The sequence below is a fragment of the Tachyglossus aculeatus genome, chromosome 1 (assembly GCF_015852505.1).
Source record: "Tachyglossus aculeatus isolate mTacAcu1 chromosome 1, mTacAcu1.pri, whole genome shotgun sequence".
In the NCBI taxonomy this organism is placed as follows: Eukaryota; Metazoa; Chordata; class Mammalia; order Monotremata; family Tachyglossidae; genus Tachyglossus; species Tachyglossus aculeatus.
In genome coordinates, this window is record NC_052066.1 from 118811400 (window position 1) to 118833469 (window position 22070).

The following is a 22070-nucleotide window of genomic DNA, read 5'->3' on the forward strand; positions in this document are numbered from 1 at the left end:
AATAGTCACTGGAGCTGTTTGAAGAGGAAGAGATGTGTGTTGAGTGCCATTTCAGAAAAATAATCCAAGCAACATATTGATGGGAGGAGATGCTGAAGCTTAGAGGACCAATGAGGAAGTCAATTAACAGTCGAACTGTGATTTGACAGAATCTTGAGCCAGGATGTAGCTGCTTTATGTAGAGGAAATGAGGTGAAGGCAGAGAGGTGATTCTATGAAATGTTGAAGATTCTGGTAGGATTCCCCTATTACTTGAATGTGAGGGCTGAAATAATAACAATGATAACGATAGTATTTGTTAAGCGCTTACTATGTGCCAAACACTGTTCTAAGCGGTGAGGTAGTCCCACGTGGGGTTCAAAGTCTTAATATCCATTTTACAAATGAAGTACCTTAGGCACAGAGAAGTTAAGTGACTTGTCCAGAGTCACAGAGCTGATAATTGGCGGAACTGGGATTAGAACCCACGACCTCTGACTCCCAACCCTGTGCTCGTTCCACTAAGCCATGCTGCTTCTCTAAGTGAAGCATCAAAGATGACATAAAGGTTGCAGGTATATGGAACAAAGAAGATGATCGTGTTATTGACTGACCAGGTGTGTTAAAAGGGAAGATGAGAAATTCAGGTTTAGTCGTGTTGATTTTGCAGTATTATTCATTCAGTCATATTTATTGAGTGCTTACCGTGTGCAGAGCACTGTACTAAGTGCTTGGGAAGTACAAGTTGGCAACATATAGAGTATTAGTGTTGAGACACCCAAATCAGGATGCCACAGAAGCAAGAGAAAATGCCCAATTATAGAACAGGTGAAAACTTGTGACAAAGGATACAGAAATTTATAGATTTTCTTTATGGTTTTTGTTGAACACTTACTATGTGCCAAACACCATACCAAGTGTTGGTGTAGATATGAGATAATTGGTTTGGACACAGTCCCTGTCCCATACAGCCCTAATCCTAATTTTCAAAATAAGGTAACTGAAGCACAGAGAAGTTAAGGAACTTGCCAGAGACCACACAGCAGACAAGCGGTGGAGCTGGGATTAAAACCCAGGTCTTCTGATTCCCAGGCCCATGCTCTTTTTATATCTTTATAGATTTAGATAGACTGTGCACTCCATGTGGCACAAGGACTATGTCCAACTAGATTATCTTATATGTACCCCAGTGCTTAGTACAGGTCTTAGAACATTGCAAGCAGTTAAATACCATCATTCACTTCCCTCTACCTCAGTTACCTCACCTGTAAAATGGGGATGAAGACTATGAGCCCCATGCGGGACAGGGACTGCGTCCAACCCAATTTGCTTGTATCTACCCCAGCACTTAGTACAGTGCCTGGCACATAGTAAGCGCTTAATAAATGCCATATCTATTATTATCATTGTTATTTGGGAGCAATGCACTTATCGGCAGTTTAGAAGCATTGTGAATGAATGGGCGTCCTAAGAGAATAGAGATTTAGGAGAACCGGGACCAACCTTGTCCATGTATGTGAGATCTTATAGTGTTTCCAGGAGGAAGAAATGGTTCATGGGATCAAAGGTAAGCAATAGGTCAGGAAGTAGTAAGACAGAGTAAAGCCCATTGGATTTGGTTAGGAAGAAATCACTGGCAACCTTGGAGAATGTGGTCTCAAAGGAGTGAAAGGAGTGAAATCTTGTTGTAGTGGATTAAGAGGAGAGATGGTGGAGAGAAAATAGAGGAAATAGGGATATGCAAAAATTAAGGAAGTATGCAACCAGTTGCAGAAATTTAGAGAAGAATGGGAGCATGGATATGAGATTAATCTGAAGAAAGCTGAGGGATCCAGAGAAGGCTTTTTTTAGAATAGGGAAGACACCACCCTCTTCAACTCTCCCTATATTCACTGCAGTAACTCAAGATGAAATATCTCCCTTCATCTCTCCCTCCACCTATGCTTCTGACCCCATTCCTCCATATCATTTCAAACTCACCCTTCCCTTCCCCACTTCTTGACTGATTTCTTCAACTATTCACTTCCAACAGTTTCTTCCCCACTGCTTTCAACCATGTTAATATATCCCCATCATAAAAACACCCTCCTTAGATCCCTCGACTACCTCCAGTTATTGCCCCATCTCCCTCCTACAGTTTCTCCCCAAACTTCTTGAGAGAGGTGTTTACACCCACTGTCTCCACTTCCTATTCTTCAATTCTCTCCTAGATCCCCTCCAATGTGGCTTCCTCCCCCTTGGCTTCACAGAAACAGCCCTCTCTAAGGTAACCAATGTCCTTCTTCTCGCCAAACCTGTCAGCCACCTTTGACACAGTAGATCACCCTCTTCTCCTTGAAACATTGTCCAACCTTGGATTCACTGACACTGTCCTCTCTTGATTTTTCTCCTTGTCCTTCTGATAGGTCCTTAATAGTCTCCTTTGCTTGCTCCTCCTCTGCCTCCCACCCTTTGCGGAGTCCTTCAAGACTCAGGTCTAGGTCCCCTCCTATTCTCCCTCTACATACACTCCCTTGGAGAACTTTTTCACTCCCATGGTTTCAATTACTATCTTCCTGTATATGATCCCCAAATCTACATCTCCAGCCCTGACCTCTCTCTTTCCCTGCAATCTCACATTTCCTCCTGCCTTCAACACATACCTATGTGGTTGTTCTTTTGACACCTCAAATTAAACATGTTAAAAACTGAACTCCTCATCTTCCCACCCAAACCCTGTCCTCCCATGTCTTTGCCATCACTGTAGACAATACCACTGTCCTCCCTATCTCACAAGGCCTTAAACCTGGTTTAATCCTCAACTCATCTCTTTTATTCCACCCACATATTCAATCTGTCGGTTCTACCTTCACAACTTTGTTAAAATCCACCCTTTCCTCTCCTTTCAAACTATTGCCATGCTGACCCAAATACTTATCTTACCCTGCCTTGACTACTGCATCCTCGCTGACCTCCCAGCCTCCTGTCTCTCCCCACTTTACCAACTCCAATCCATACTTCATCCTGCTGCATGTGCATAATTTATAAACAAAAACATTCAGTCGTCTCCCCACTCCTCAAGAACCTCCATTGGCTGCCTATCCACCTTCACATCAAAGACAAACTCCTTACCACTGCCTTTAAAGCACTCAATCAGCTTGCCCCATCCTATTTTACCAATCTACTACAGCCCAGCCCATATACTCTGCTCCTCTAGCACCAATTTACTCATTGTACACTGATCTAATCTATCTTGCTGGTGACCCTTTTGCCACATTCTCCCCCTAGTCTGGAACGTCATGCCCCTCCATATACACCAGACCACCGCTCTTTCCACCTTCAAAGCTTTATTAAGGCCAGACCTTTTCCAAGAGGCCTTCCTGAATTAAGCCCCCAGCTTGCTCTCCTTTCTGAGTCATCTATGCACTGCGATCTGTGACTTTCGGAATTTGATATTCATCACAGCCCCAACCCCACAGCACTTATGTACATATCTTTATATGCTATATATTGTTTATTCGTCTGAGCAGAGAACATTTATTCATTATGACCAGTGAATGTTTCTGCTAACTCTGTTGTACTGTACCCTCCCAGGCACTTAGTATGATGCTCTGCACAGACTCTCAATAAATATAATTGAATGAATGAAAAACCATCAGAGAGTGACTGAGCCATTGATCATAACAGTAAAGGAGGGAAGGAGAATGGAAGCAAGTACTTTTAAGAGGTGAAAGGGAATAGGGTGGAGAAATTTACAATCTAAGTTTCAGAGGCTACTACAATAAAAGATTTATTGTTAATATTGCTCATTACAATTCTAGACTCACAAAAGATCTGTATAACAGGGTGTTACATCACAGAACAAATCAGCACAGGTTTGTGCTTAATAGGTGGCAGCTACATTTAACAGAAAGTTAAGGCAAAGCACATTAATGAGGAAAATTAAAAAAACTAATGCATAGTCATGAGACCAATCTTATCTGTCAAGCATAAGAACCAGAAGAGATCAGATAAGCCCTAGGATTACCTTAAACTGCCTTTCCTGTTCCTGTTTATTGAAACAATAGGACAGGCACTTACTGATAAGACCCACACAGTTACTGCAAAGTCCTTTTGGAGGCAACTAAAGAAAGGATTGTTAACCAGCTTCTAAATGCAGGATTATACCATATTTTATTACCTCCTCCTCATTTTGCAGGAACATCTGTCAGGACCCTTGCCCTGCAGAAAGGTCTGTCGGGATGCTTACCCCTCTGTGGAAACCAAGAGAGGGCGAAGCCAAGTCTGCAGCCAATGGTCTGGACTTTCACAATGGAAAACTGGCACCTTTAGCCTGCAGTCTAGGATCTGGAGTCAAGACGGAGAGGAAAGGGTATAAAGGGCAGTAGATATGGTATGAGATATGAGATAAGGGTATGAGAAGCAGCGTGGCTTAGTGGAAAGAGCCTGGGCTTTGGAGTCAGAGGTCAGGGGTTCGAATCCCAGCTCCACCACAAGTCTGCTGTGTGACTTTGGGCAAGTCACTTAACTTCTCTGAGCCTGTTACCTCATCTGTAAAAATGGGGATTAAGACTGTGAGCCCCACGTGGGACAACTTGATCACATTGTATCCCCCCCAGCGCTTAGAACAGTGCTTTGCACATAGTAAGCGCTTAACAAATGCCATTATTATTATTATTATTATTGTTATTAGATGAGAGAGACTATCTTCACACTGTCCCTTTCATTTCCTGAAAATGTTTAAACGTGCATGGGTAACACACAGGGAAGCTTGAGTGAGGCCAAATCCAGGTTGCAACGCAGAGCCAAGATTGTGGGTGGGACCAGAACAGGGGCTGAAGTTGGAAGCTGGAAAAGGAGCTTGGAATAGGTAACTGCCATGCTGAATTATTTGCCATGGATGGGGTTTTGTTACAAGTTTCATTCACTCCTCTAGGCTGCAAACTCCTTGTGGGAAGGGAACATGTCTCCCAACTCTTTTATGTTGTACTTTCCCATGCGCTAGTACAGCGCTCTGCACACATTAAATGCTCAATAGATATGACATTGATCACAGCCAAAATGGGAAATACACTGAGAACTTAAGCAAACAGCTCTCTACAGAAGTCCTACATAAAAGCTGAACAAAAGCTGATCCAGTGTAAACTTTACCCAAACTGTGTTTAGCAAAACTGTTGTGATGAATAAATCTGCAACTGTCCAAAAAAGATTCTGAATTTATCCGCTTTGTTTTTTCATTTAATTTCTAAATGTAAAGAAAGACACAAACACAGATCCCTTTTAATAATGATAGCTGATGATGTTAATAATAATAATAATATCTGATAGGCCCTTATCAAGCACTGTACTAAGCACTGGGGTAGATACAAGATAATCATGTCTCACATGGGGCTCCCAATATATGTAAGAGGGAGAACAGGTATTGAATTCCCATTTTGTAGATGAAGGGAATGAGACACAGAGGAGTAAATGACCTGTCCAAAGTCACACAGCAGACAAGTGGTGGAGCCTGGATTAGAACTTGAGGAGGAGGGGAAACATGGCCTGAACGTTTCTGTAGAAAAAATGATCCAGGCAGCAGAATGAACTATGGACTAGAGTGGGGCAAATTAGGAGGCTAGGAGGTCAGCAAAAAGGCTGATATAATAATCAGGGCAGGATAGGGTAAGTGACTGAATGTAGAGGAAAGGGAGGATTTTAGTGTTGTTGTGATGGTCAAACCGACAGGATGTAGTGATGAATTAAGTATATGTGCTGAATGAGAGAGATGAGACAAGGATAACACCAAGGTTATGGGCTTGTGAAACAGGAAAGATGGTAGTGCTATCTACAGTGATGGGAAAGTCACTGGGAGAACATGGTTTGGATAGGTAGATATGAAGTTCTGTTTTAGATATGTTAAGTTTGAATTGATGGCTGGACATTCAAGTAGAGATATCATGAGGGCAGGAGAAAATGTGAGACTGCAGAAAGGGAGAGAGATCAGGGCTGGAGATGTAGATTTGGGTATCATTTGCATAGAGGTGGTAGTTGAAGCCATGGGAGTGAATGAGTTCTCCAAGGGAGTGGGAGAAGATGGATAACAGAAGGGGACCCAGAACTGAAATTTAAGGGATACCCACAGTCAAGGGGTGGGAGGCATTTATTCATTCATTCATTCAATCGTGTTTATTGAGCACTTACTGTGTGCAGAGCACTGTACTAAGAGCCTGGAAAGTACAATTCAGCAATAAACAGAGACAATCCCTGCACATGCTGGGCTTACATTTTAGAAGAGGGAAGACAGCCATCAAAACAAGTAAACATGCATCAATATAAGTAAATAGAATTATAGATATATACACATCAAAACAAGTAAACGGCCATCAATATAAGTAGAATTATAGATATCATCATCATCATCATCAGTCATATTTATTGAGCGCTTACTGTGTGCAGAGCACTGTACTAAGGGCTTGGGAAGTACAAGTTGGCAACATATAGAGACAGTCCCTACCCAACAGTGGGCTCACAGTCTAAAAGGGGGAGACAGAGATCAAAACCAAACACACTAACAAAATAAAATAAATAGAATAGATATGTACAAGTAAAATAAATAAATAAATAGAGTAACAAATATGTACAAACACATATACATATATACAGGTGCTGTGGGGAAGGGAAGGAGGTAAGATGGGGGGGATGGAGAGGGGGATGAGGGGGAGAGGAAGGAAGGGGCTCAGTCTGGGAAGGCCTCCTGGAGAAGGTGAGCTCTCAGTAGGGCCTTGAAGGGAGGAAGAGAGCTAGCTTGGAGGATGGGCAGAGGGAGGGCATTCCAGGTCCGGGGGATGACGTGGGCCGGGGGTCGATGGCGGGACAGGCGAGAACAAGGTACGGTGAGGAGATTAGAGGCAGAGGAGCGGAGGGTGCGGGGTGGGCTGTAGAAGGAGAGAAGGGAGGTGAGGTAGGAGGGGGCGAGGTGATGGAGAGCCTTATGGCCGAGGGTGAGGAGTTTCTGCCTGATGCGCAGATTGATTGGTAGCCACTGGAGATTTTTGAGGAAACAGTGGTCGACAGTGTTGAAGGTAGCTGCAGCCTGAGGAGGATTAGGATGGAGTAGAGGCCATTTGGATTTGGCAAGAAGCAGATCATTGTTGACTTTAGAGAGTGTGGTTTCTATGGAGTGAAGGGGATGAAAATCAGATTGGAGGTGGTCTAAGAGCAAACTGGAGGAGAGGAACTTGAAACAGTGGGTGTAGACAACTCGCTCAAGGAGTCTGGAAAGAAATGGTAGGAGGGATATGGGGTGATATATGGAGGAGGTGTTGGGGTCAAGAGAAGGTTTTTAGGATAGGGGACACATGGGAATGTTTGAAATCAGTGGGGAAGAATCCACTGGAGGGAGAACAGTTGAAAATGTCAGTTAGAAAGGGAAGAAGAGAGGGAGCAAGTGCTTTGATAAGGTGAAAAGGAATAGGATTGGATGTGCAGGTGGAGGGAGTGGATTTTGAGAGAAGGCAGGACATCTCTAAAGTCCTGCTGGAAAACACAGGAGAGTTGAAGAAGGAGCAGGAGGAGAGAGGGACTGGGGAAGAGCAAAGGAGATTTTAGGGACAACACACCTAAAAATGTTAATTTTCTCAATAAAATAGGTCACCAGGTCATTAGGACAAGGGATGGGAGAGATGGGGAAATGGGGCTAGAAGTGGGAGTTAAATCTCTGGAATAACTGGCGAGGGGGCAATGGGTATGAGTGGCAAAAAGGATGGAGAAATAATTTTTTGGGGCTGAGGAGGGAGTTTAGTTAAAGCATGCAAACATAAATTGAAGTGGATGAAATCAGCCTGATATCTAGATTTCTGCCAGCAGCACTCTGAGGCTTGTGCACACGAGCAAAGGAGGCAAACTGTGGAGGTGATCCAGGGCTATGGGTTAGTGGTACAAGTTCAAAGAAAGGAGAGGAGAGAGAGAGAGTTGAGTTCAGTAGAGAGGATGGTGTTGAGTGCATCAATTTGGTCATCAAGAGAAGGAAGTTGTATGTGGAGGCTAAATGGGGCATGCTGAATTTAGAAAATTGGATGGGTTCAAATGATGGGAGGTCTCTGTGGGAACAGCACATATTTTCAGGGAGGAGGTGTGTGGGAGAGAAGGCAGGTGAGGAGTTTGTGGTCAGACAGAGGAATTTCAGAGTTGGTTAAGGGCTACTGTGTGCAGAACACTATAGTAGGCACTTAGGAGAGTACCATAGATAGATAAGATCCCTGCCCTCAGGGAGTTCCTACCATGGCCCAGAAGTGAGAAAACTGATTTTTCCTCTCCTCCTCCCCATCCCCCCCGCCCTACCTCCTTCCCCTCCCCACAGCACCTGTATATATGCTTGTACAGATTTGTTGCTCTATTTATTTTAATTGTACATATTTACTATTCTATTTATCTTGTTAATGATGTGCATCTAGCTTAACTTCTATTTATTTTGATGACTTGACAGCTGTCCACATGCTTTGTTTTGTTGTCTATCACCCCCTTCTAGACTGTGAGCCCGTTGCTGGGAAGGGACCGCCTCTATATGTTGCCAACTTGTACTTCCCAAGCGCTTAGTACAGTGCTCTGCACACAGTAAGCACTCAATAAATACGATTGAATGAATGAATGAATGTTCTTCCAGTTTTTAAAAATGTAATTGCATCTGATTTTATGGTACACAGATAGAAACAAAATATTCAGAAAGTGATAAAAGTTGAAATAGTTTAGAACCAGAAATTCACCCCACTGCTGCACCCATAACACTTATGTACATGTCCTTCATCAATCAATTTGAGTTAAGTATATATCCTTAATCTAGTTATTGAGCATTTACTGTGTGCAGAGCCCTGTAGTAAGCACTTGAAAGAGTACAATATAACAGATCTGGTAGACACATTCCGTATCCTGATAACTCTGCTGTTTCCTCTATTTGTAATTTATTTTTAAAGTCTGTTTCCACAACAAGATTGTAAATTCTTTGAGGGCAGGGATCAAGTCTACCAACTGTTTTGTATTCTCCCAAATGCTGAGTTCAGTGCTCTGCACACAATAGGTGCTCAATAAATATTATTGATCGATTGAAAGGCCCATTGTCCTATTTCTTAGGACTCAGATTTATCAACAGAAAGTACTCACACTTGGCAACATCAACTTCAAACTGCAGGGAATCCCTCCTACTCTAAATATAGTAGCTGACTCTGCACCCAGCAGGTGTTTAGTGAATACTACTAAATGAATTATTATCACTATTTCTGTCACATCTTAAAATTCATTTAGAATGCGAAGTAGCAAACTGGTATTACTAGGCTTTTTATTATGCTATTTGATGCCAAGTGAAACATCAAATGGTTTATTCTACATCTGGCAGCTTAAACAGTAACATTTGCAGTGAATTAAATTTTACTCACATTTAGGTTCGAAGACCATACATTTCGAATCCAGCCAGGGTCTCTCATCATTGGAATCTAAAATACATGCAAGGGGAAATAAAATGATTATTTATGTGATTTCACACATCCAATCAAATAATAATAATGGTACTGGTTAAGTGCTTACTATGTGCCAAGCACTGTTTTGAGAAATGAGGTAGATTTTGAGTTAATCAGGTTGGACACAGTCCCTCTTGCACATGGGGCTCCCAATCTTGGTCGCCATTTTACAGATGAGTTAACTGAGGCCCAGAGAAGTGTAGTGACTTGCTCGAGGTCAAACAGCAGACATATGGTGGAGTCGGGATTAGAACCCAGGTCCTTCTGACTCCCAGGCCCACTGAGCCACGCTGTGGGGTGAATTTCTGGTTCTAAACTAATTCACCTTTTATCACTTTCTTGAATATTTTCTGTTTCTATCGGTTCTACTCATTAAGCCACACTTTTTCTCAAATGTGGTGCTTTAGTTGAATGCTTGCTTTGTGGCCCAGGAACACCATGAACCAAGGAATGCTGCATGGTGCCCCACCTCCGACCTTGTCTTCATACTCCCTGCCCACCCACATGGGTGCTTAGAGGGCAGGAGGAGAAGACCGAATCAATAAGTCAATCAATCGTATTTAGTGAGTGTTTACTGTGTGCAGAGCTCTGTACTAAGTGCTTCGGACAGTGCAATATAACAGAGTTGGCAGCTAGGTTCCCTGACCACAAGGAGCTTACAGACTACAGTTTACACCAGTTTTTCAAATCTTCAAATGTTCAAAAGGCTGCAGCTGTGCATGTTTTGGCCACTGGACTCTGGGCAGTCCCGCCAGTGCTGTAAAGGAAACTCTAACTGGATCTTTTTGCCACATTGTGTTCTGCAATCCTTTTCCTGTTTAATGTTGCTCTTGTGTTTTTTGTTATTATTATGATTGATAATAAAAATCTATGGTATTGGTTAATCACTCACTATGAGCCAGGCACTGTACTAAAAGCTGGGGTAAATGCAAGCTAATCAGGTTGGACATGGTCCATATGGTATTTGTTATGGAATTTGTTAAGTGCTTACTATGTGCTAGGCACTGTACTAAACCCCATGCCCCACATGGGGCTCGCAGTCTTAATCCCCATTTTACAGATGAGGGAACTGAGGCACAGAGAAGCTAAGTGACTTGCCCAAGGTCACACAGCAGGCATATAGCAGAATGGGTATCAGAACTCAGGTCCTTCAGACTCTCATGAGGAGTTGTTGCGTACTCATCTATTCAACCTTCAATCTCTCCTCATATGCCCTCAACCTACTTCTAGATTGTGATGGCCTGAAGAAAAGGAACAGGTTTACTTTTATCTTTTACTGTACTCTTTTACAGCGTCTAGTCCAGTGATCTGTTCACAGTAGGCTCTCAATGATTAGCATCGAATGAATTAAATCAGCATGTCTAATTGGCCACCTTTACGCTCCCTCTCCCTCAAATCTGTAAGCTTCTTGTGGGCAGAGATAGCATCTACCAACTCCATTGCATTGTACTCTTCTAAGTGCTTAGTATAATAATAATAATGGCGTTTATTAAGCGCTTACTATGTGCAAAGCACTGTTCTAAGTGCTAGACAAGTTACAAGGCGATCAGATTGTCCCACCGGGGGCTCACAGTTTTAATCCCCATTTTACAGATGAGGTAACTGAGGCACAGAGAAGTTAAGTGACTTGCCAAAGTCACACAGCTGACAACTGGAGGAGCCGGGATTTGAACCCATGACCTCTGACTCCAAAGCCCATGCTCTTTCCACTGAGCCACGCTGCTTCTAGTATGGAACTCTGTGCACAGTAAATGCACAATAAATACCATTGACTGATTGATTGATTCCTTTACCAGATACTAGTGCTGTGTCATCTTTATCCCGACTAATTTCTACATTTCAGACATTATCTTCATTTCTAGTTTAGAGAAGAATCACTTCCTTCATCCCTACATATAGTGCAAATTTAGTGGATGAATAATGAACACTAATGGAGAAATATCCTGGAGCTAATCCTTCTTCAAAAGAAAGAACTATAGCACTCAAAGTACTATATTACTAATCATAATGGAATAAAAGCCCTCAATAAAAATAAAGAGAACAATAATACCATTTACCATTTATACACTTTCATCCCAAAGAAAAAGAAACTTCCCAAGGTCTCCACCAGCCCGGAGGAAATGATTTCCTCTCTAAAGGCTTGAAGTAACTCCCCTTGTATAAACAGCAAATACAACAGGTAAACTAGCAATCAGTGAATTAATTAGTGGTATTTACAGAGTGGTTTCTGTGTGCAGAATACTAAGTACTGTACTAAGAGTTTGGGAGAATACAATACAATTAAGTTGATTGATACTCCACTACTGTGGCAGCAAACACCACACCCAAATTACAATTCAGATCCTTTCCTTTAAAGAAAGGAAACCTGATCAGTAATTGACTGCCTACACTTCTTCGAATCAATGCTTGGCTGGGACTTGGCAGCAAATTATCTCCAACTTGATCAGAGAAAGTACTGGAGGGGTGGGGGTGGGCTGAAGACAAATACAAATATAAATCCTTCTTCACAAAGCTCCTGGTGAATACTGACATTGGGATAGTCAAGACAAGAATGTAAGACTCGTATCTTAACATTGGCATACCAATCAACACTAAACAATTATTCTGGCATGGAAAATGTACTCCTAGGATAGTCCCAAATTATAAGCAAAGACTCTTTCATGAGTTACTTTTCTTCGTTGATCTTATTAACCAAGTGCTCATGTTGAGGTGCCTAAATACTGTGCATAATGTACAAGTCAAGAGACAGGTAAGTGGATAGAGTTTTCCATAATTTTTTTTAAATAAAAAAAACATCTAGCTCCTAGTATCCCAGGCAGTGACTGAGAGAGAAACTTTGGGTATATTTTCCAAGGGAAGCGCAGATCATTGCAAGAAACAATGCAGAGGGTATTTCAAAAGTACCTACCAACCTGTCTACCAACCTTGTTAAATTGTACTCTTCCAAGCACTTATATATTGTACTCTGCGCATGTGAAGTGCTTAACATTGATCGTTTGATTCTTAGCTAGAGAATTCTAGCAACAGAGCTAATAAACAGTTCTAACTGAACACAACGTTGTGAAACACTTCAAGATATGTCTAGTTATATTGAAATCAACTGTGGAATTTAAGTGTGTTGCAATAAAATCATATTCTTGGCAACTTCATTCTCTGAATACAATGGCTACATTGATTTGACACTCATGCAGACGGTTAGAAACTCAGCCAACGGTTTGCAGCTGCTGTGCCTGGATTAGAAATGAAGTTTAAATAGAAAAGAAACTAAATATTGTCCCTTGTCAGAAAGCCTTGAATCTTCACACTCTGGTAAATTGTCTCTCAGAGATAGATTTGAGAAGGAAAAGGGAATTCAGCTAAGACATAACACCAGTGTAAATTTCAACAACAAATTTCATCAGCAAATGCCATCATTATTATTACCATCAGTGCACCCCAGCTGATGGCAAAGGTTATCTTTTTCACAACATCTGCAATTTTAACAATAGATTCAGGAGCACTGCTCTCAGATTTAAGGTTTAAGAGATCTGAAGATTTGAGTAATATGTGGGATATCAAAGAACTCCGAAAATCACAGTCATAACATATCTGACTTCATTGCCTTTGAGTTTTGTACCACATTGTTAGAGGCATGAAGAGCATGTCAGAGAGTCGCCTTATACAGCTTCCAGGCTGGAAAGCTAGACGTGGCATTTATCCAGTCACTTCATTCCATCTGTCTCCAAGAATTTCTCTGGGAAGATATCCAGATGTATCAAAGTTTGTTCAACTTAATTGTCCACTTTGCTTCCTTTGAGGGCAGTGAGGACTACTGGAAAGAACATTGGCCTGGGAATCAGAGGATCTGGGCTCTAATTCTGTCTCTGCCATGTGTAGGCTATATGACCTTGGGCAAGTCACTTAACTTCTCTGTGCCTTAGTTACCTTAGCTGCAAAATGGGGATATCCGTTCTCCTTCCTACTTATACTGTTAACTCTGTCTGACCTGATTATTTTGCATGTTCTGTGGTGTTTTGAACAGTGCTTGACATCGTAAATGCTTTAACAAATACCACAATTATTGCTATTATCATTACCACAGTGAAAAAAGTAATTGCCCATTCATTCCCAGACTAAAATAAACCTGAAAGGAAATCCCCAAGAGATCTATAAAGGACAAAAATATAATTTTTGTAAAATCTTATTACAGTAAGAGATAATTATGGGCATCAATTCTAGGGAGATAGGCTTCAGAACAAAGCAAACTCCCATAAATTTCAGGGTTCCTCTCCTACTGTGTCCGACCTAATTAACTTGCATTTACCCCAGCAATTAGGATGGTCTTTGACATGTAGTCAGCACTTAAATATGATGATGATGATGACAATAATAATAATAATAGCAGTCCAAATCTCCCATGGAGTGGGTTGAAATAATAAATGCTACCATTATTATTATTGAAAGAATTGAGTGATTTAGACTGGAAGGCGAGGAACCTTAACTCCCTCTGCAAATAATTCCCTGAAAATATAAAGTATAAGGAAACTCTTTTTCTTAACAAGCATTCTTTTCATTTGACCTTCAAGCTCTGAAGCAGGCTAACCGATTTATCTTCTACTTCAAGTCAGCAAACTGATTGCCCTCCAGGGCATCATTGTGGGTTATCTTGTCCTGCCATTTGATGAGATATATGGTTCATAGGTGATGTACTACAACTACTTCAAGAAGCTGGATGGGTCTTTGGTAAAAGGTTCAGGGAGAGGGAATGTAGCATCAAGCTCCACATTAAGTTGAATGGCTTACTGCCTAGGAACCAAAGGTTGGGAAGAACATTTTGTTCTGTGGTTTTTTTGTTTGTTTGTTATGGTATCCCTTGTGTCAGTCACTGTTCAAAGACTGGGGTAGATACAAGTTAAACAGACTGGAGGCTCACAGTCTAGGTAGGAGGGAGAACAGGTATTTAATCACCATTTTGTACTTGAGGAAGCTGAGGCAGAGAGAAGTTAATCATTAAATCAATCTTATTTATTGAGCAGCTAATATGTGCAGGGCACTTGGAAGAGTACAGTATAACCAAGTAACAGACACATTCCCTGCCCATAATGAACCTACAGTCTAGAGGGAGAGACAGACATTAATATGAATAAATAAATTACAGATATAAATTATGTAAGTGCTCTAGGGGTGGGGGTGATGGGTAAAGGAAACAAATCAGGGTGATGCAGAAGGGAGTAGAAAAAGAGGAAATGAGGGCTTAGTCAGGGAAAGCCTCTTGGAGGAGATGTGCTTTCCACAAGACTCTGAAGGTGAGAAGAATAATTGTCTGTCAGATATGAAAAAGGAGGCTATTACAGGCGAGATGCAGGTCATGGGCAAGGGGTCAGCAGTGAGGTAGATGAGATAGAGATACAGTGAGAAGGTTTGCCTTAGAGGAGCTAAGTGTGCAGCTGAAATGTACTAAGAGAGTAGTGAGGTGAGGTAGAAGGGGGCAGGGTTATTGAGTGCTTTAAAGCTGATGGTAAGGAATTCCTGTTTGATGCATAGGTTTATGGGCAACCACTGGAGTTTCTTGAGGAGTGGAGAAACATGGACTGAACATTTTTGAGGAAAAATGATCTGAGCAGTGGAGTGAAGAAAGGACTGGAGTGGGGAGAGACAGGAGGCAGGAAGGTCAGCAGGGAAGCTGATACAGTTGTCAAGGCAGGGTAGGATAAGTAATTGGAATAATATGGTAGTTTAGATGAAGAGGAAAGGGTGGATTTTAGCAATGCTGTGAAGGTTGAACTGACATAATTTAGTGATAAATTGAATTTGAGGGTTGAATGAGAGAGAGGATAATGCCAAGGTTACAGGCTTGTGAGACAGGAAGGATGGTGGTGCTGTCAACAGTGATGGGAAAGTCAAGGGGAGGACAGGATTTGGGTGGGAAGATAAGGAGTTCTATTTTGGACGTGTTAAGTTTGAGGTGATAGCAGCACATCCAAGAAGAGATGTCTTGAAGGCAGGAAGAAATGTGAGACTGAAGAGAAGGAGAGAGATCAGGGCTGGAGATGTAGATTTAAGAATCATTTGCATAGAGGTGGTAATTCAAGCCATGAAAGCAAATGAGTTCTCCAAGGGAGTGGGTGTAGATGGAGAATAGAAAGGGACCTAGAACTGAAATTTGAGAGACACCTACAGTTAATGAGTGAGAGGCTGAGTAGGAGCTCATGAAAAGGACCAAGAATGAGCTTCCAGAGAGATAGGAGGAGAACCAAGAGAGGACAATGCCAGGAAAGCCGAGTTTGGATAATGTTTCCTGGATAAGGGAGTGATTTACAGTGTCAAAGGTAGCTGAGAGGTCTAGGAGGATTAGGATGGAGTAGAGGCCACTGGATTAGAGAAGCAGTGTGCCTCAGTGGAAAGAGCACGGGCTTTGGAGTCAGACATCATCATCATCATCATCATCAATCGTATTTATTGAGCGCTTACTATGTGCAGAGCACTGTACTAAGCGCTTGGGAAGTACAAATTGGCAACATATAGAGACAGTCCCTACCCAACAGTGGGCTCACAATCTAAAAGGGGGAGACAGAGACCAAACATACTAACAAAATAAAATAAATAGAATAGATATGTACAAATAAATTAAATAAATAGAGTAAAAAAATATGTACAAACATATATACATATATACAGGTGCTGTGGGGAAGGGAGGGAGGTAAAATGGGGGGATGGAGAAGGGGGCGAGGGGGAGAGGAAGGAAGGGGCTCAGTCTGGGAAGGCCTCCTGGAGGAGGTGAGCTCTCAGCAGGGCCTTGAAGGGAGGAAGAGCGTTAGCTTGGCAGATGGGCAGAGGGAGGGCATTCCAGGCCCGGGGGATGACGTGGGCCGGGGGTCGATGGCGGGACAGGCGAGAGCGAGGTACAGTGAGGAGATCAGCAGTGGAGGAGCGGAGGGTGCGGACTGGGCTGTAGAAGGAGAGAAGGGAGGTGAGGTAGGAGGGGGCGAGGTGATGGACAGCCTTGAAGCCCAGGGTGAGGAGTTTCTGCCTGATGCGCAGATTGATTGGTAGCCACTGGAGATTTTTGAGGAGGGGAGTGATATGCCCAGAGCGTTTCTGGACAAAGATAATCCGGGCAGCAGCATGAAGTATGGATTGAAGTGGAGAGAGACACGAGGATGGGAGATCAGAGAGAAGGCTGATGCAGTAGTCCAGACGGGATAGGATGAGAGCTTGAATGAGCAGGGTAGCGGTTGGGATGGAGAGGAAAGGGCGGATCTTGGCAATATTGTGGAGCTGAGACTGGCAGGTTTTGGTCACGGCTTGGATGTGAGGGGTGAATGAGAGAGCGGAGTCGAGGATGACACCAAGTTTGTGGGCTTGTGAGACGGGAAGGATGGTAGTGCCGTCAACAGAGATGGGAAAGTCAGGGAGAGGGCAAGGTTTGGGAGGAAAGACAAGGAGTTCAGTCTTCGACATGTTGAGCTTTAGGTGGCGGGCAGACATCCAAATGGAGATGTCCTGAAGGCAGGAGGAGATGCGAGCCTGGAGAGAGGGGGAGAGAGCAGGGGCAGAGATGTAGATCTGGGTGTCATCAGCGTTGAGATGATAGTTGAAGCCGCGGGAGCGAATGAGGTCACTGAGGGAGTGCGTGTAGATCGAGAACAGAAGGGGACCAAGCACTGAACCTTGGGGAACCCCCACAGTGAGAGAATGGGAGGGGGAGGAGGAGCCTGCAAAAGAGACTGAGAAAGAACGACCGGAGAGGTAAGAGGAGAACCAGGAGAACCAGGAGAACCAGGAGAGGAGAACATCATGGGTTCGAATCCCAGCTCCACCACAAGTCTGCTGTGTGACCTTGGGCAAGTCACTTCACTTCTCTGAGCCTCAGTTCCCTCATCTGTAAAAATGGGGATTAAGATTGTGAGCCCTACGTGGGACAACTTGATCATATTGTGTCCCCCCTCAGCGCTTAGAACAGTGCTTTGCACATAGTAAACGCTTAACAAATGCCATTATTATTATTATTATTCAGCAAGAAGAAGATCATTGGTGACCTTTGAGAGGGCAGTTTTTGTGGAGTGAAGGGACTAGAGGCCAGACTGGAGGGGTTCAAGGAGAGAATTGGAGAAGAGGAACTTGAGACAGTGGGTTTAGACAACTCGCTCAAAGAGTTTGTAGAGGAATGGTAGGCAGGAGATGGGACGATAACTGGAGGGAGCCATGGCAGGGTATGCCATGGCAGGCAGGGTTTTTGGGGGATGGGGAGACATGAGATGTTTGAAAGCAGTAGGGAAGAAGCCATTGGGAAGGGAACAGTTGAAGATCAAGGAGGGCAAGAGTTTTGATAAGATGTGAAGGGACTGGGTTGGATGCATAGGTGGATGGCCTAGATTTTAAGAGAAGTTAGGAGATCTCCTCGAGGTACTGCTGCAAAGTATGGGTAAGTTGAAGAAGGGACAGGAGGAGGCCGGGGCTAGAGAGGAGCAGAGGAGATTTTAGGGAGACCAGTTAAGTGACACGATCAAGGTCACTGTGGAGAGCCCACAACAAGCTGCCTTATTAGTGACTCTTTGTGAACACGTGAACAACAAGAAGGAAGAGACATGGAAGGCAGCACTGAAGCAGAGGCATGCAGAGGAGAAGCAAGAAGGAAGCATGCTGAGAGCAGTACTCAGAAGCAGCAGAAGGCAGCAGCACTTGGAAGCAGAAAAAAGATGCATTGGCAGAAAGGGCTCCTTTGACCACAGACTGGTAATAGACCCTTGGTGGAGTGGAGTGAGTGTGTGTGTGTCACCCCCTTGCATGTTGGCAAAACTAAGTAAAAAACTTTTCACAGTAACCTTGGTGATCAGAGGTGTGGATTGACTTTACTATGTCACCCAATCTTCCCTGGTCCAGAAAGGTCCTGGTTGGTATGAAGTGGGGGCTCACAACAGTCACAAAGCAGGCAAGTGCTGGAGTAGGGATTAAAATCCAGGTCCTTAGGCTGCCAGGCCCGTGTTTTATCCACTAGGCCAACCTTGGTGCATATAGGCTTCCTGGGTAAAGGCTGGCTCATAAGTTTGGTTTTCTTCGTGCTTATTTCCAGTCCAGCTTTTCTTTTGGTCCAATGGGATGAGCAATGCTCTGAGAACCAGGAGATGTGGGTTCTAGTCCCAGCCCTGACTACAGCTAATATTGGCAAAGACTTGACTAGCACTTCACATAACTCCTCTACCTAGCCATGCCCCACATCTTTTCCAAGAGGTTTTTCCCAATTCAGCTCTCCTTCACCCTACTCCTCTCCCTTCTGCATTGCCTAGGCACTTGAATCCATACCCTTTAAGCACATAGTATTCAACCCACCCTCAGCCCTACAATAGTTATGTGCATATCCATAATTTATTGATTATGATTATGGTATTTGTAAAATTCTTACTATGTGTCAAGCACTGTTCTAAGCACTAAATATTCCAAGTGCTTAGTACAGTGCTGTGCACACAGTAAGCACTCTATAAATACGATTGAATGAATAAAATATTAATATCTCCCACACTCTAGACTCTAAGTTCCTCGTGGACAGAGAACATGTTTACCAATTCATCTGTACTGTACTCCCCCATGTGCCTAGGACAGTGCTCTGAACATAGTAAATGCTCAATAAATACACTGATTCAATAAAACCTTCCTGGTTTATGCTGTATTTGTCCAGAAGGCGGTTAAATATGAGCCCGCTGTTGGGTAGGGATGGTCTCTAACTGCTTCCAAATTGTACTTTCCAAGTGCTTAGTACAGTGCTCTGCACATAATAAGCGCTCAATAAATGATTGAATGAATGAATGATACCACCTTCAAAGGTGGAGAACACTGTGATCTAGGTGCTTACATTTATTTATAAAGAATTACTCCCAAATTTCTAAATATGCTAAATTGCTCACTTTTGTTTTTACTTATATTTGTGAATACTGGCATTTCCAATGGTTATAAGGAAATCTATAAATGAGAATAAGAACGCAAAGCCCCTTCTTTGGGTCACTTTCAAACAATATATGAAAGGGATTGAGGAGGGACTATTAAATATTAGCATAGAAGGTGGTGGCTGGTAATCCATTTGAAGACAAAGTAATTCTGGCAAATGCCTAATCAAGACTAAGTAAACAGAAAAAGGAAGAAGGTTCTTTTAAGAGGCAAAAAGATGAAGGAAAGATTTGTGAATAGATTCTCCTCCTCTTTGTAAATACCTGTCCTGGAAAAAGGTCCTCTTTTCTTCATTGTTATTCAATTATCCTCAGAAATACAGAGTTAGACTCTAAAGGAAAAAGTTAGATTTTATCTTGAATATTTAAATATTCAAACCCTGGTGGTGAATATTGCATTTGAAAAAGGAAACTCTTAGGGAGAATTATTAATCATCAGGAAACTATATAACCTAATGTGTTACATGTCAAAGTGTCATTTCTGAAGGCACCATTATACAAAATCTAAGGAATTGATTTTTTAATGCATAACAAGATATTTAGCAATTTTCCACAACCACGTTAACAATTAGTAAAAAGATAAATCATTCATGTAAACTTTTTTATGGTATTTGATAAGTACTTATGATGTATCAGGCGCTGCATGGAGTAGTGGAGAGAACACAGGCCTGGGAATCAGAAGCAGGCACATGGCAAAGCCGGGATCAGAATTCAAGTCTTCTGACCCCCAAGTCTGTGTTCTTTCCACTAGGTCATACTGCTCCTGACCAACATGGGTGGTAAAACCATAATGACTAGCAAGGCATTCAGCCACCTGCTTGGTTCTGGCCCTATATGGCAGAGCCTCAGTACTGTGCTTCACTATTCCTGCAGCCATTTCACCCTTAAATGGATTTAGTGTGCTAGAAACAAAACAAAAAAGCTCTACATGCACATCACAGTGGGCTTCATTCCTGCCCACCTACTAACTCTCTGCACTCTGTGTCCCAACAGGAATATGACTGACAGGGATGAAAGTGTGCGAATGGTATTACATGACCCACTTTTACTCTGATCAGTTCTTTTGTGCACATTCCTGGTCTGAAGCCTCAAGATCAAGGTTCATCCCTCAGTCTCAACAGAGAACTCCATCATACTGCAAGCTTGTAATGAGCCAGCCTTGGCACTATTTCAAAATAGCATGAATTATAATTTGATGGACACTGTTAATAGTCTGTGAAAATGTGTTTGCCCTAAAACACTATTAAAATTGAAAAATTTGCATTCTGATGTGTGATCACAAACCATGAAAAACAATTACAGCAACTTCATCCATCTCACACGTTTTGTTAGTCGAGTAATAGCAGCAACCGTTTGTCCCTTTTTTATTAGCCGACAGCTGCTATTCAATTAAATGTCACGTTCTCAGTTGATTCACATAGAGCGGTGCCTCAACCCTTTGTGATTATCTTAATGAATGTAGATGCTATTTTAAAGTTGTCTTGCAGTAGGATGACTGTGGCACTTACAAACACTATCTGTCTCCTTCCAGCCCATTCATATTTTGTGTTCCGAGAGCTACACAAATCCACATAATGCTCCTAAGTGCTACATCACTCACCTGGAGTTCTCATCCGGCAGCAGATATGAAAAGAAAAAGGGCAGGACCAGACAACTCCCTTCCCTTCCCTTGGTATTTGTGTAAATAGCAAAAAGAACAAGACATTCTCAATAAAATCAATTTCCTCCAAAAAGAGTTTGGGCCCAGAGCCAAGAGGTTCTTTTGGGAGATTACTGGCCACGATATACACTTATGTGCACAGCACACGTGCCAGCTGGTCCTCATTTCAAGGGGTTCATAGCCTTTCTTGACTATAAGCCCTGCTTGGATATATTTCTTACAGTAAGAAAGGTTTTAATTAGATCCTGTATTCATAAATCACCCTCAATTTCTGAATACTCAATTCTTCATTCCAGTATGCTTTCTGGATTCATTCATTCATTCATTCAATTGTATTGATTGAGTGCTTACTGTGTGCAGAGCACTGTACTAAGCTCTTGGAAAGTACAATTCAGCAACAGAGAGAGAGAATCCCTGCCCAGAACTGGCTCACAGTCTAGAAAGGGGGGAGACAAACATCAAAACAAGTAAACAGGCATCAATAGCATCAGTATAAATAAATATAATTAGATATATGTCTATATCCACATCAGAACAAGTAAAACAGGCATTAATATGAATATAATTATAGATATGTACATAAATATACAAGGGCTATGGGGCAAAGAGGGAGGTAGAGCAAAGGGAGTGAGTCGGGGAGAGTATGGAGATGGGGGCTGAGGAAAAGAGGGGCTTCATCCGGGAAGGCCTCCTGGAGGAGGTAAGCCTTCAGTAGGGTTTTGAAGGGAGGAAGCTTGATTGTTTGGTAGATTAGAGGAGGGAGGCCATCCCAGGCCAGAGGTAGGACATGGGCCAGGGTCGAAGGTGAGACAGGTGAGAATGAGGCACAATGAGAAGGTTAGCAGCAGAGGAGTGGAGTGTGCGGGCTGGGCTGTAGAAGGAGTGAAGGAAGGTGAGGTAGGAGGAGGCAAGGTGATTGAGAGCTTTGAAGCCAATAATGAGGAGTTTTTGCTTGATATAGAGGTTGATAGGCAACCACTGAAGATTTCTGAGGAGAGGGGTGACATGCCCAGAATGTTTCTGTAGAAAGATAATCCAGGC

At 42.7% G+C, this 22070-nt stretch overlaps 1 protein-coding gene across 3 annotated transcripts in view; it reads right to left on the minus strand.

Annotated features, from left to right (window-relative positions):
* Nucleotides 1-9419, minus strand: part of LPIN1 (lipin 1) — a 140168-nt gene extending 130749 nt beyond the window's left edge. Inside the window, exon 1 of one of the 3 annotated variants that reach the window (XM_038767692.1) lies at nucleotides 9369-9419. In XM_038767692.1, coding sequence (XP_038623620.1) covers nucleotides 9369-9419 — 51 coding nt within the window. The remainder of the gene's footprint in view (nucleotides 1-9368) is intronic. The other 2 variants (XM_038767700.1, XM_038767860.1) reach the window with 2 other exon arrangements.
* Between the last annotated feature and the right edge of the window lie 12651 nt (nucleotides 9420-22070).